Genomic DNA, 15537 nt, shown 5'->3' on the forward strand with positions numbered 1-15537 from the left:
TCTTTATTCTGATTTTGATGATGGTTACACAAATCCATGCATGTGTTAAAATTCATATAACTGTAAAAGCCTGTAAACTTTATATAACTGTAAAACCCTAAAAAGTCAATTTTACTCTATGATAATTTAGTTAAAAAAAGAGAACAACAACAGCAAAAAAAAAAAAACAGGCCTTTATCGAAGTGATTATCCATCCACTCACTTGCAGCTGTGTCCATATTCTTAATCCTCTAAAGAATCACTATTTAGACATTCATCTCATGGCCACATGTTCAGAAGAACTCCCATAAGAAGGCTTGTATGGATAAATAATGCTTTGAATGGATAAATAATGCATCAAACGGTAAAAATGCTAGAAATATAAAAGGCAATTGTTATTTGTTGTATTTTACTGCTATTGTCATTGTCTTTTTTTTTTCTTTTTGTAAACAGATTCATTTTGGAATTCAGCTTCCTTCAATACTGAGACTTCATACCTTCATTTCCCCACGTTCCGAGGAGAGCTTAGTGCTGACGTGTCTTTCTTTTTTAAAACCACAGCCTCTTCAGGGGTGTTTTTAGAGAACCTGGGAATCACAGACTTCATCAGGCTAGAGCTGCGAGGTGAGTTGTCCACCCTGCACAAAGCCACTGGGGTACTCAGTAATTAACAATAACCTTGGTGGTAACCTAATTCCTGATATACTGACATGCTTCCTTTGTCAATTATATTTTTTCTTAAATACTAAGTGGAAAGTAAAACAGTAATTTCTGAAACACACAACAGTCTGTACAGTTCCTTGTTGTCTTAATTCTATGTGCAAAAAGGGTATTAAACCAAACTGGTCAAATAACTTCTTATTAAATCACAACATTATGTGATTTAATTGACTAAACACATTGTTTATATATATGTAGACAAAACTTAATGTCTTGCTATCTGAAATTTACCTAGTGCTTTTAAAACTTCATAAAGGTTTAAATCACCTTTAAATAAAATCACTTCTATGTATAAAGTCAGATAAAATATTAGTTTTGCTTCTGTAGGTAAATATCTCTATTGCTTAGGGCTTAGCAGGATGAACAGTAAACTCTGGGGAGAAATACGTTAAAATCAGCTTCACCTTCCTTTTTTCAGGATACAGGTTTATTCTCCACCCCAACCCCTCCCCAACCAACTCAGACTGACATCTGTCTGCATCCCTTGTATGTCTTCTTTCATAAGGAGCACGTCATGGTGGTTTTTTCAGATCTACTCAAGACTGAATTTTCCCTCCTGTGAATGAACTCGGGCATCTCTCATATTTTTATTTCCAGCCCCAACAGAAGTAACCTTTTCCTTTGATGTGGGGAATGGGCCCTGTGAGATCACGGTGCAGTCTCCCACTGCCTTTAATGACAATCGGTGGCACCACGTGAAGGCAGACCGGAACGTTAAAGAAGCATCCCTCCAAGTGGGTCAGCACCCTCGCAAGACCCAACCTGCCCCAGCTGATGGGCATGCCCGCTTGCAGCTCAACAGCCAGCTTTTCGTGGGTGAGTGCTGCTGGCGGCTTCTAACTGTACTGTGCTCTGAGTGCAAAGACACACCAAGAGGAGATCGCAGCTACAACAGTAGTGATGATAACAGCTGCCACGACTACTATAGGCACTGGTGGGAGAAGGAGATACTGAATAAAATCCTCTTTAACTCTCTCCTCCCACTGTGTCCATAAGTTCGTTCTCTACGTCGCGTCTCCATTCTTTCCCTCAGATAGGTTCATCAACACTATGTTCTAGATTCAATACATATGCATTAATATACGATACTTGTTTGAGCCCAGCCTGGTGCTCTGTGATTCTGTGATTACCTAGAGAGGTGGGATGAGGGGTGGGAGGGAGTCTCAAGAGCGAGGGGAGATGTATATATATATATATATACACACACACACACACACACACACACACACATAGTGAAGTGAGTGAGTGAAGTCACTCAGTCATGTCCAACTCTTTGCGACCCCATGGACTGTAGCCTAACCAGGTTCCTCTATCCATGGGATTTTTCCAGGCAAGAATACTGGAGTGGGTTGCATTTCCTTCTCCAGGAGATCTTCCTGACCCAGGGATTGAACCCAGGTCTCCCGCATTGTAGACAGACACTTTGCTGTCTGAGCCACCAGGGAAGATATATGTATATATATATATAATTATGACTGATTCACACTGTTGTGCAGCAGAAATCAACACAAGGTTATAAAGAAATTATCCTCCAATTAAAAGGTAAATTAAAAAGAAAAAGTGCTATGAACTGAAAAGGAACTTTGAGACTGAAACTCAATGCAGGCAACTCCGTAAAGTACAGTTCTGATGTTAGCTCTGGGTAAATTACATCCAGGGGATGATGAGCCAGAGGCATTCACAGTGGCATCTTGTGCCACGGAAAGGGATCCTGGGGGAATCTGAAGGGGCAAAGCTAAAAATAGAATCTGACTACCAGTGAGAGGACGCATGGCCCAGTCCTAGGATTTTTCTGCCCCCATGGAGATCTCATGATCACCTGCATCAGCAAAAGACACTTCCAGTTTTCATATCAGGTGAAGGCAAGGGTAAAGGTTGGTAGGGAAATATCTGGCTGGGATGCTTTCCTTGTGAGTAGGCTAAAGATCAGTCATCCAAAAAGAGGGGGGCGGGATGGGGTTGCAGGGCTAAGATGGAGCCAATAAAGAAAAAAGAGCCAGTGAGGTTCAGCCACACAGACACTGTGTACCAAGAACTCATTTAATATGAGTATATCTGCCATAGATTATGTGACTCAATGGCTCAGTCATGTCCGATTCTTTACAACCCCATGGACTGTAACCCACCAGGCTCCTCTGTCCATGGGGTTCTCCAGGCAAGAATACTGGAGTGGGTTGCCATTTTCTACTCCAAGGGATCTTTCTGACCCAGAAACTGAACTCACATCTCTTGCATTTTCTGCAATGACAAGTGGATTCTTTACCACTGGGCCACAGATTATTATACCCAATTTACAGATGAGATCATGGAGGGTCAGAGAGATCAAGGGACTTGATCACAGAAACCCAACTGGAAGGGAAATCCAAACCCCCTGTTGGACTGATTCCCAGGCTTGCACTCAATATCATAGATGATTTATGTTTGTTTCAGTTAACTCTGTTTATTTAAAAAATTAGCATTTTTCTATCCATTTCTCTCATTTCACTTTTTAGTGAAGTTAGAGAATCAGACTTGTAATTGGGACAAAATCCTCCAATGTCCCCCCAAAATCAGATGGTAAGAGGCCAGTCCGACAGAAGCAGCCTCATGTGACTCTGCACAGCAGTATTTAATCCAGCCCAGTGCCCGGTTCCTCTCCACCCTGCTCCCTCTCTGCTGCTCTCATTGCAAGCTTCATGTTTAGAACCAGAGTGGACTCATTATTCTGCTGTCCCTTCTTTAAAGATAAACACTCTGGGTAGTGGAAGTCCTCCCTCTAATTTACTTGCTTAGTCTTTATTATTGTTTGTTTTTCCCAAAGGGAGGAATAAGTTTTGCTACATTGCTTTTTAGACAACTCTATTCTAATTTGGAAACTAAGCAGATTAACGAAGTAGCTCTCACTTGGTCTGATCTCACGTATTTTAAAGTAAATAAGGACACAGTCCAATTAAAAATTGATGTAAATCACAAATTAGCACAGAGTCTGCTTTGCCAGAATTTACCTACTACAATGTTCAGGAACGGATGCTATTGAATGAATTTGTATGTGTGTGTGTGTGTGTGTGTGTGTGTGTTTGTGTGTGTGTGTGTGTGTGAGTGTGTGGTGTAGCCCATAGCACCATTAAACTCAGCTTCAAGCACAGTTCTCACTGAGTCGAGGAGGCTTCCCTGAAAGTTATCAAATTGTGAATCAAACTAAACAGTTCTATTTTCTGATTTAAATTCTGAGGATTAATTAACAGAACTTCTAGGAACAAAGTTTGAATGGAAACCTACCTAGAGCTAGTGTTTTCATTATGGCAATGTTTCTAAATCCTGAGGTGTTGGTTGAAAATTCAGTGAATCAGGATCTTTGGGAATAAATCCAAAATCTGTTTTTAGCAGGCACTTCAGATGACTCCTGTGCTCCCATATTTATTATGTTCACATGATAAATAATATAAAAATAAGGAGATATATATTATTTGCTTGATGTTATACCACCTAACCTCAGAGCTTCCAGGATGGAGTGTGAAAGGCCTGAGGTCCTAGATTTGGTTTTACCTCGTCTGCCTTCTCTTTCTTTGGTCTCTTCTCAGTTCTTTTGCACAGCTCTATTATTCAGAGCTCATCTAAGTAAGAATTAGCATTATATAACACACACACAATATATAGGGTTGGCCAAAAAGTTCATTTGGCTTTTTCTATAAGATGTTACAATAAATCTTAAATGAACTTTTTGGTCAATCGAATACATAAATTTATAATACATCTATTATACAAAAATTTTAATACATATAAAATACATGTACAAATTTATGTACCACACATTTGTAATACATATTACATTGCAAAGATTTTTAACTATACAACCTTTATTATACATGTCATTGTTTATAAATTTAAACTTTAAAAGGATCAGTGGTCTTCATTTTGTCCTTTAAGAGAGGAACAAATGTAAAAATGTAAGTCTTTCTAAATTATTTAGAATAAATATTACCAAGTTCACCTTAAAAAATATTTCCATTAATGCTTTTAACTCAGTGCCATTTGATGATTCTTAACATTTGATCACAGACTATGTTTTCAGAATTGTATTTGTTCATAAAACTTTGAGCAATGACTTTTTTGTCATTATCTATATGGGGCTTCCCTGGTGGCTCAGAGGTAAAGAATCTACCTGCAATTCACGGGATGCAGGAGATCCAAGTTTGATCCCTGGGTCAGGAAGATCCCCTGAAGGAGAGCATAGCAGCCCATGCCAGTGTTCTTGCCTGGAGAATCCCATGGACATGGATAGAGGAGCCTGGTGGGCTACAGTCCACGGGGTCACAGAGTTGGACATGATGACTGAGCAGAGACCAGAGATATGGCCTCAGTTCAGCATGAAGATAAATCTTGAATAAGACACAGAGGAACGCGTTTGCATTTGCAGTGTTTCCCTTGTAGGTGGAACCGCAAGCCGACAGAGAGGCTTCCTGGGGTGCATTCGGTCTCTGCGATTGAACGGGCTGGCCCTGGATCTGGAAGAAAGAGCCATGATGACCCCAGGAGTGGAGCCAGGGTGTCCAGGACACTGCAGCACATACGGCCATCTGTGTCACAATGGAGGGAGGTGCAGAGAAAAGCGCAGAGGGATCACATGTGACTGCACCGTCTCTGCATATGACGGGCCATTCTGCGAGAATGGTGAGTGTGCCCAAGGAACAGGGAAAGGCTGGAGCATGAGAAGTCCATGAAGATGCCTCTGGTATTTGACTCTGTAATGAAAAGATAAGGCAGTTCTCTGTGATTAGCTGAAATAGAATTGTTTCTATCCCAAATGCCTCCATTTCCCTTGGGAGGAATTAAGCTTGTATTCTTAACAAGGCTATGACTACTTCTAGTAGATCAGAGGGGCATCAGTGAGGTCTCCTTGAGGAAAGCAGTAAACTTTAACGTGCATTTACACTGGACATTTAATTTTGCATTTTTGAGGCAATAATAAAATACTGTTACTCAATTCTGGGTTATGGGATATGGAGGGATTATCTCTTTACTTAAGCTTTATTATTTTTCATCTTAATTTTTTTAAATTAAAAAACAGCAAAGGAGGAGGTCCCTGGTGGCCTAGTGGTTAGGATTTGGCGCTTTCACTGCTATGGCCCGGGTCCAATCTCTGATCAGGGAACTGAGATACTGAAAGCCATGTGTCACAGCCAAAATAAAAACAAATAATACTAAACTAAAAAATACCCAGCAGAGCATGACATTATTATTTTTCCCTTTTGAGATATTTGAGGATTAGAAATATTCTTTGCATATATAGAAATATACATAATAAGACACGTGCACTTACATATTGCTAATACAATCAAAATTGCTTGCCATTCCAGACATTTCTGCCTATTTTGGAGCTGGCTCCTCGGTGATCTACAATTTTCAGGACCATTACAATGACACCTTTAGCAAGAACTCCAGCTCCTTCGCAGCTTTATTTCATGAGGATCTGACATTGACAGGAGAAATGGCCACACTGAGCTTCCGGACCACAGGGACACCCAGCTTACTGCTCTATGTGAGCTCATTCTATGAGGAATACCTTTCAGTTATCCTTGCCCCAAACGGTGAGTGTCTTTACTTTAAGAACAAGAAGACTGACTTGGGTGGTGTCCATGTCCTGGCTATTGTAGATAGTGCTGCTGTGAACATTGGGATACACGTATCTTTTTGAATTATGGTCCATCAACAGAAGAATGGATAAAGAAGATGCAAAGCAGATATGCAAAAAAAATTACTCAACCATAAAAAGCAACAAAATTGGGTCATTTGTAGAGATGTGGATGGACCTAGAGAGTGTCATACAGAGTGAAGTAAGTCAGAAAGAGAAAAACAAATACTGTACATTAATGCATATATGTGAAATCTAGAAAAGCATATAGATAATACTATTTGCAAATAGAGACATAAATGCAGAGAACAATTGCATGGTTACCAAGAGGGAAAGGGTGGGGGTGGGAAAAACTGGGAGGTTGAAATTGACTTATATACACGGTTGATACTATGTATAAGATAGAACTAATGAGAACATACTGTATAGCATGGCAGTGGGGTGAGGGAGTCTTGCCTTCTGAAATTAAATAATTAGTTTCACTGTATGGATATGCAGCAACACAAGAGATGACTCTACACATAGACATCACCAGACGGTCAATACCGAAATCAGATTGACTATATTCTTTGCAGCCAAAGATGGAGAAGCTCTATACAGTCAGAAAAAACAAGACCAGGACCTGACTGTGGCTCAGATCATGAACTCCTTATTGTCAAATTCAGATTTAAATTGAAAAACGTAGGGAAAACCATTAGGTCATTAAGGCATGACCTAAATCAAATCCCTTATGAGTATACAGTAGAAGTGAAAAATAGATTCAAGGGATTAGATCTGATAGACAGAGTGCCTGAAGAACTATGGATGAAGGTTCATAACATTGTACAGGAGGTGGTGATCAAAACCATCTTCAAAAAAAAAAGAAATGCAAAAAGGCAAAATGGTTGTCTGAGGAAGCCTTACAAATAGGTGAGAAAAGAAGAGAAATGAAAGGCAAAGGAGAAAAGGAAAGATATACTCATCTGAATGCAGAGTTCCAAAGAATAGCAAGGAGAGAGAAGAAATCTATTCTAAGTGAACAATGCAAAAAAAAAAAATAGAGGAAAACAATAGAATGGGAAAGGCTATAGACCTCTTCAAGAAAATTATAGATACTAAGGGAATATTTCATGCAAAGATGGGCACAATAAAAGACAGAAATGGTAGGGACCTATCAGAAGCAGAAGAGATTAAGAAGAGTTGGCAAGGATACACAGAAGAACTATACAAAAAAGATCTTAATGACCCAGAAAACAATGATGTGATCACTCACCTAGAGCCAGAAATCCCACTCACCTAGAGCCAGAATGTGAAGTCAAGTGGGCCTTAGAAAGCATCACTATGAACAAAGTTAGTGGAGGTGATGAAATTCCAGCTGAGTTATTTCAAGTCCTAAAAGATGATGCTATTAAAATGCTGCACTCAGTATGCCAGAAAATTTGGAAAACTCAGCAGTGGCCACAGGACTGGAAAAGGTCAGTTTTCATTCCAATCCCAAAGAAAGGCAATGCCAAAGAATGTTCAGACTACCACACAATTGCACTTGTTTCATGTTCTAGCAAAGTCATGCTCAAAATTCTTCAAGTGAGGTTTTAGCAGCACCTGAACCATGAACTTCCAGATGTTCAAGTTGGATTTAGAAAAGGCAGAGCAACCAGAGGTCAAATTACCAACATCCATTGGAACATGAAAAAGCAAGAAAGTTCCAGAAAAACATCTACTTTTGCTTCATTGACTACACTAAAGCCTTTGTCTGTGTGGATCACAACAAACTGTGGAAAATTCTTAAACAGATGGGAATGCCAGACCACTTTACCTGCCTCCTGAGAAATCTGTATGCAATTCAAGAAGCAACAGTTAGAACTGGACATGGAACAATGGACTGGTTCAAAATTGGGCAAAGGAGTATATGAAGGCTGTATATTGCCATGTTTCACTTATATGCAAAGTACGTCATGTGAAATGCTGGGCTGGATGAAGCACAAACTGGAATCAAGATTGCTGGAAGAAATATCAATAACCTCAGATATGCAGATGAGCATCCTTATGGCAGAAAGTGAAGAGGAACTAAAGGGCTTCTTGATGAAAGTTAAAGAGGAGAGTGAAAAAGCTGACTTAAAACTCAACAATCAAAAAAGGAAGATCATGGCATCCAGTCCCATCATGTCATGGCAAATAAATGGGGAAACAGTGGAACAGTGACAGACTTTATTTTCCTGGGCTCCAAAATCACTGCAGATGGTGACTACAGCCATGAAATTAAAAGACTGCTTGCTCCTTGGAAGAAAAGCTATGACAAACCTAGACAGCATATTAAAAAGCAGAGACATTACTTTGTTGACAAAGGTCAGTATTATCAAAGCTATGGTTTTTCAGTAGTCATGTATGGATGTGAGAGTTGGACCATGAAGAAGGCTGAGTGCCAAAGAATTGATGTTTTTGAACTGTGGTGTTCAAGAAGACTTCAGAATCCTTTTGGCAGCAAGGAGATCAAACCAGTCAATCCTAAAAGAAATCAACCCTGAATATTCCTTGGAAGGACTGATTCTGAAGCTGACGTTCCAATACTTTGGCCACCTGATGTGAAGAGCTGACTCACTGGAAATGACCCGGGTGCTGGGAAAGATTGAGGGCAAGAGGAGAAGGGGATGACAGAGGATGAGATGATTAGATGGCATCACCAACTCAATGGACATGAGTTTAAGCAAACTCCAGATATAGTGAAAGACAGGGAAGCCTGGTGTGCTGCTGTCCATGGGGGTCACAAAGAGTGACTGAGTGACTGAACAACAACAACATATGTGAGAATTGTATAATAAAGAAGGCTGACAGCCAAAGAATTGATGTTTTCATACTATGGTGCTGGAGAAAACTCTTGAGGGTCCCTTGGAGAGAAAAGAGATCAAACCAGTCAGTCCTAAAGAAAATCAACCCTGACTATTCATTGGAAAGACTGATGCTGAAACTGAAGCTCCAATACTTTGGCCACCTGATGCAAAGAGCTGACTCATTGGAAAAGACACTGATGCTGGGAAAAATTGAAAGCAGGCGGAGAAGGGGATGACAGAGTATGAGATGGTTGGATGGCATCACCTATTCACTGGACCTGAGTTTGAGCAAACTCTGAGAGATGGTGATGGATAGGGAAGCCTGGCGTGCTGCAGTCTGTGGTGTCACAGTGTCAGACACGATTGAGAGACTGAACAGCAACAACACTGTTCATTTTGAAAGACGGTATCTCATTTTATATATAGAAAATATTTCCTCCTCCTTGGAAATGAAATCATGAAGTGTATTAAATCATATCAAACCCAATTTCCTTGAGCATCAGATAAATGTGATTGTTCTTTACCCATCAGTGGTTGGGAAGTCAGTCATGCCCTGTTGCCTGCGTGCATGCTAAGTTACTTCAGTCATGTCCGACTCTGTGACCCTGTGGATTCCAGCCCTCCAGGCTTCTCTGTCCCTGGGATTCTCCATGCAAGAATACTGGAGTGGGTTGCCATGCCCTCCTCCAGAGGATTTTCCCAACCCAGGGGTCAAATGAGAGTCTGTCATTTCTCCTGCGCTGGCAGGCGGGTTCTTTACCACTTGTACCACCTGGGAAGCCCCCATGCCCTATCCACATGTAAAGAAAAGTAGAATGAGTGTTCCCTAACCCATGGTCACCAGGAAACGTGCAGAACTAACACTCTCCCATTAGAGAACAAAACTAAGGTTTAACCCTTTCTCATGGAGAATAAAGGGAGAAACTTCTGGAAAAGATTTCTACAATCACTGACTAATAGAATCTATTATAGGTGATACCGTAGGGACGGGTGGCGAGTGCATCTGTGAAGAAGAGCAGTGTGTCGATTGGGAAATTTGAATATTGTAGCAAATCACTCACTTTTCTCTTTTTGCTATTTCTTGATTATGGTAGAAACATTAGAAAATATTTCTGGTTGTGCAAAAAAAATAATGTAAATGTCAGTGATACATTAAAATGCATTAAAGTAAGTCACATTAAAAGAAGTTATGCTTGTAGAAACTGAAAGTTAATACAAAATTGCTTGAGGTTTTACCATTTAATAATACGAATACCACATGAATAATTAACTTCAAGCCTCACTTGGTGTTTTCATATGCTTAACTTGGACTTTTTCCTCTGGTTCAGGAAAATGGAAGAACTTGGAAAAAGACTGCTTGGTCTTGACTCTTAAGACTGTGTAATTGGATTCTGAATTTGGCCCCAGAACAGCACGTAAATAATTGCTAGTCTGGGAAAAGTGACTGTATGCACTCAAGTAAAGGCTCCATAGATTCAAACTGTATTAATTTTTTTAAATGTGTGTTAGGACCTGCATTTCCAGTTTTTATAAAATTCTATTTTAGTTAAAATGTCATTTTTCTCTTCTTTAGGAAGTTTGCAGATCAGGTATAAACTAGACAGACACCGAGAACCTGATGTTTTTAACTTTGGTTTTAAAAATTTGGCTGATGGGCAGCTTCACCATGTGAGGATTAACAGAGAAGCAGCAGTGATGTTTGTAGAGGTAAGGTCGTAAATTCAACAACAGCAACAGTAATCAAAATCATGATGCTCAGAACGTATAACTTAAAGCCAAAATTCGATAAATCCTAATAAAAGAAATACACATTCGGCACTGTCCTTCCATAAGTCTAGGATAGGAAATGTAGTCAAGGTGTTTTATTTCATTTAGCAATGTTAGTTTATCAAGAGACTGTCAAAAGGTTTTATTAATATTTGACCTTTTAAAACACCACACTTTCCTCACTGGTTTCACTTCATTTGATTGGGAAATATTGCCTAGTTTTTCATAGGGACTACTGGAGATATTCCAATGGGAACCTATTCCCACTGGATTACAAAAGAACAAATGCTACTGAAATTTAAACACACAATAAAAAGCAAGATATTGCTTAAAGTGGAACTACATTTTGAAAAACAGTGGAGTCTTTAAATTATGCATTGTCGCTGGGTTTTGAAGAGTAATCTTTTATATTGAATCTGTATGAATAATACATTTTTTTCTGCTCATGTTATAAATTTCCTCTAAATAAGTAAAAACTTTGAGGTTCAAAGTAGCTCTTGCATCTCTTTTGAGCACTGTACCAATTATGATACTTAAATCATGAAGACAAATGTAAGGGAAAAGGATGGAGTGGAGTGGAATTTGAGGTGCTATAGAAGTTGTTTATAAAATACTTTTCTCTTTTAACCTTTATGATAGCTTGAACATATGGATTATTTTTATCATTTTTCTTGGTTTTCCTTTGATTCCCATCCTTTTATCAAAATTGCTTGCCATTTTGATGTTTACATCTTGTGGAACATTTAATAGGTTAACCAGAATGCAAGGAGACAAGTCATCCTGTCTTCAGGGACAGAATTCAATGCTGTCAAGTCCCTTATGTTGGGGACAGTTTTAGGTAAGTGGAAGAAAGAGGGCCCCTCTCCCCCTACCACCCTATGATTGAGATCAGAAGTGTTAAGTTGCAAATGTGGGAAGCATTCATCATGCTGAAAGAAGCTCCTTGACATATTCATGATTTCCCAGTGAGTGACAATCAAGGTAGAAGCTTGCACTCTTGTCTGAGTGCACATATAATCACGACTAAGTGCTGCTTGTGAGTTAAACAGGAGCGTTCCTTGAAAACTGCCTCCACACTTACCCTCTCACTTAGCAATCAAGCATAATGAAACTTTGCATTTTTCTAACAATTCAGGAAAGACAAAATCAAAGCAGACAGCAAGTTCACAAACTCTTTAGTAATCAGGGGTCAAATGCAGAAATCATTTTAATGATAAATCTAGACTTAGCCTTAAGAAAAAGCTACTCTTAGCAAACAAATAAGATTAGAGCTGTGGCCTGGGCCCTGCCTTGCCTGTGGGCTGAGGTGAAATGTTTTCATTACTCTCAGCTCCTCTTGGAAAATCACACCCTAAATATCCCACAGACGTCTTGTCCTTTATGGCTGCTAGTTATTCTCCATAAAACTGCCAAAGTAAAAGCATACTTTACTATTTAAATGTCAAAACCCTGATGCCTTTTTTCCCCCTTTTCACTGAGAATTACATTGAAATAAAAACAAATATTGAAAGGTATTTCTTTTCTTTTTGATTATTTATAAACTATATTATTTATTGATATTTAAATGTTATCTAGGGGAAATTCTCCATGGCACATTTATTATTCCTTCTCTAGTACTTGTTATTCATATAATTTTGTTTTGTCCTAAATAATCGATGGAAACTTACTAGGTGTTCAGTCATTTATGCATTGATTCTTTTGGTCATTTCTTCTACGCTACATGTATATATAGTACATCACAAACTTGAGAATGTTAGAGAAGGCACATGAATGGATGTTCCAAATATGTTGAGAAGCATAGTAACTTTTAAAACTATCACATCTTTCAAACAGATGGACAATAAAACGATGACTTCTAATTTTTCAGACAGAGGAAATGTTATGAATCCTAGTGCTTTCCAAGGGTGCTCTTGTAAATGGTAATAACAAAAGTGTAAGTTTTAGATACTACAGCCTAACTGTTAAAAAGCCCAGCTGTTAAAATGGCTGATTAAGCCAATGAAGAAGGGTAAGAATATAGTTTTAGCTTGGTATGGTGAATAACAACTTTATGCTGAAGTGGTGATGGTCCTGCACTGTAGTCATCCCTTAAAGGTGGCTATAGAATCTGTCTGGCCTTGATAATGTATTTGATAGACAGGCAGCTTGTGCTGGATATCTTTTCCTGTGGTTCATTGTTCTTCACACTCCCCACATGTGGGATAGTGGTGCTGTAATTAACACAGAAATAAAAATGAAAATATTTGTTTTCCATTGAATGCTGGGAGATGTTTATACCTATCATAGCCTATTGTAGAGGTGAGTATTCCACTCTCTAATGTGTCATTTGGATGTTTACCAGGCACTTCTGACATCTTTGTTTTCATGATATTAGTAGATTTTTTATTCTGTTTAAATAGTGACATAATTTTAAAAGAATGGGAAAGCAAACAAAAACAACCCCCCCCCAAAAAAAGAATTGGAAAAACAATTCAAAAGAATAACTGCTCTCTCAACTTTCGCCCATGAGAATGATAATATATGTTTAAATAGAGATTATGAAATTCCTAAAAGCTCAAAGACCACCTTGAGTTTCAGAGAACAGAGAGATAAAACCCTCTCTTTGGTTGTCAGCCTAACATAATTATTTTTAATATTCAAATGGAGAACAATTTGCTCCCTTTTTATCTGATTTTGAGCTCTACTCTCTGGCCCTATTGATCCTTGGTTTGAGAAAAGTAAGTAATCGATCACCTAAAATGTTTGCAAGGTGCTTCACTGGCAGCTCAGCTGGTAAAGACTCTGCCTGCATCTTGGGAAACCTCGGTTGGATCCCTGGGTCGGGAAAATCCCCTGCAGAAAGGAATGCCTACCCACTCCAGTATTCTTGCTTGGAGAATTCCATGGACAGAGGAGCTTGGCTATAGTCTTGGAGTCACAGAGTCAGACACAACTGAGCAACTAACACTTTCACTTTCAAAGGATGTGCAAGCCTCATAGCTGCATTTCTGTCAAGTGGGTACAAGCTGTGGGTGGAATAATTGTCCTGTCTGCACCTAGATCTGATCCCTCCACTGCTGTAGAGAAGTCTGTGTGTACTCTTTTCCCAGCCCAAAGAACAGATATGGTCAAAACAAACACATCACACACAATTCCATGCCCTCAGTGACTACAGCATCCAACAGGAGAAATGAGGCATGTTCAGAGATGCCCATGTCCCCAAGTAGAAAGTTGCCATCAGTAGGTATGAAATTGACAAAGGAGTATTTTAAAGGCAAATTAAGTTCAAATGTTTGATCTATAAAGAAATAGGCAATAGATTATGGAAATCAACTTAATTACTAAACTGTATTATATGAAAAGGTTCATTTTAATTAAAAAGTAGAACAGGTTTTGTTATATGAATTTTTATTTTCCTGTGATTTAATATATAGAGAACAGTAGCATGGAATTGAAGGTGTTAATGTTTTTATTCAAGGATGATATATTCAAATGCATCTCTCTCAGGCCATAAAAATTAAAGTTGAAACTCAGCAATGACGTTTATAGCCTGAAGCAATTGAATCTAATAAAATTATAAATATTCATTTCATCTGTACCTAGAGGTATGTATCTTGATCAAAGGCTAATAAAACTTTTCATGTTTTGGATAACTTTATCTTCGGATGGCTTCTGTTCTTCTACCACTCTCAAAATCAGTTACTGAGAATAAGACTACAGTTTTGGGTTCGGATTTGGCAAGAAGGTAGAACTTCACTTCGCTAACATAGTAAAATAGACCAACAGATTGGTTAATAAGGAACTATTAATTTCTCCGGAAAGTTGTCCCACACTATGATGAGATATCTAGTACTTATTTTTTTTTGTGGAGGTATTTTTACAATCTTGTAGAGGAGAAAGTCATTCCAAACATGTTTTAAAAAATCAGGAATTATTAAATTAAAAAGTTTAAAATTACAGCATGAGATTTAATAACATCTATAAAGAAAAATATAAATAAGGTTAAGGGACCAAAAACAATAAAGTGGTCAAAATTTTGTAATACAAAATAATAATTAAAATTCTGTAACACAAGATAATAAAATGTCTTTAACATACATAATTCTCAAAATCATTAAGATTCTGTTTAACGTAAAAGTATATAGCTATTAAAGACAATAGAAAACTATATGTATTTCCATGTACAACATTGACATTAAGTAAAAGAAGCAACATAGAAAGCCCTACATAGAGTGTGACCTCAGTATTTCTTGTTAGCTATTTTGGCTCGTGGATTTATCCATTCTGAAATGTTTGGTGGTTCCTAGTATGTGCTTGTATTTCACTGGACATTTTGAATGCCTCATAGCAAAACACATACTGTACCTGCCCTCAAAGCACTTGTGATATAATACAAAATATAAACAATAAGATAGTGTTTAATGATTAACTAATCTAGTTAGTTATTATTATTGTTTTCCCTAGTGAGTTTTGAAAAATGCTTTGAAAGTGACTTCTGATTAACAGCCCCTACATTCTTTCCATTCTTCAATGATTGTATTAGTAATGACCAATCAGGTTAAGTTTTCCCAGTTACTATAAAATAATTTCAGTATAATCCTACTTTAAGTGTAAATCTTTGAATTTCTAGTGTTTTGTGTAGTTTTGACACTGATAGGACTTATAATCCCAAAG

At 38.3% G+C, this 15537-nt stretch overlaps 1 protein-coding gene across 2 annotated transcripts in view; it reads left to right on the forward strand.

Annotated features, from left to right (window-relative positions):
* Positions 1-15537, forward strand: part of LOC113897259 (contactin-associated protein-like 3) — a 238670-nt gene that overhangs the window by 201564 nt on the left and 21569 nt on the right. For both annotated transcript variants that reach the window (XM_027549777.1, XM_027549776.1), the window contains exons 16-21: positions 433-603; positions 1297-1515; positions 5110-5349; positions 6036-6266; positions 10691-10824; positions 11635-11722. In XM_027549777.1, coding sequence (XP_027405578.1) covers positions 433-603; positions 1297-1515; positions 5110-5349; positions 6036-6266; positions 10691-10824; positions 11635-11722 — 1083 coding nt within the window. The remainder of the gene's footprint in view (positions 1-432; positions 604-1296; positions 1516-5109; positions 5350-6035; positions 6267-10690; positions 10825-11634; positions 11723-15537) is intronic.

Source organism: Bos indicus x Bos taurus, chromosome 8, assembly GCF_003369695.1.
Source record: "Bos indicus x Bos taurus breed Angus x Brahman F1 hybrid chromosome 8, Bos_hybrid_MaternalHap_v2.0, whole genome shotgun sequence".
NCBI lineage: Eukaryota > Metazoa > Chordata > Mammalia > Artiodactyla > Bovidae > Bos > Bos indicus x Bos taurus.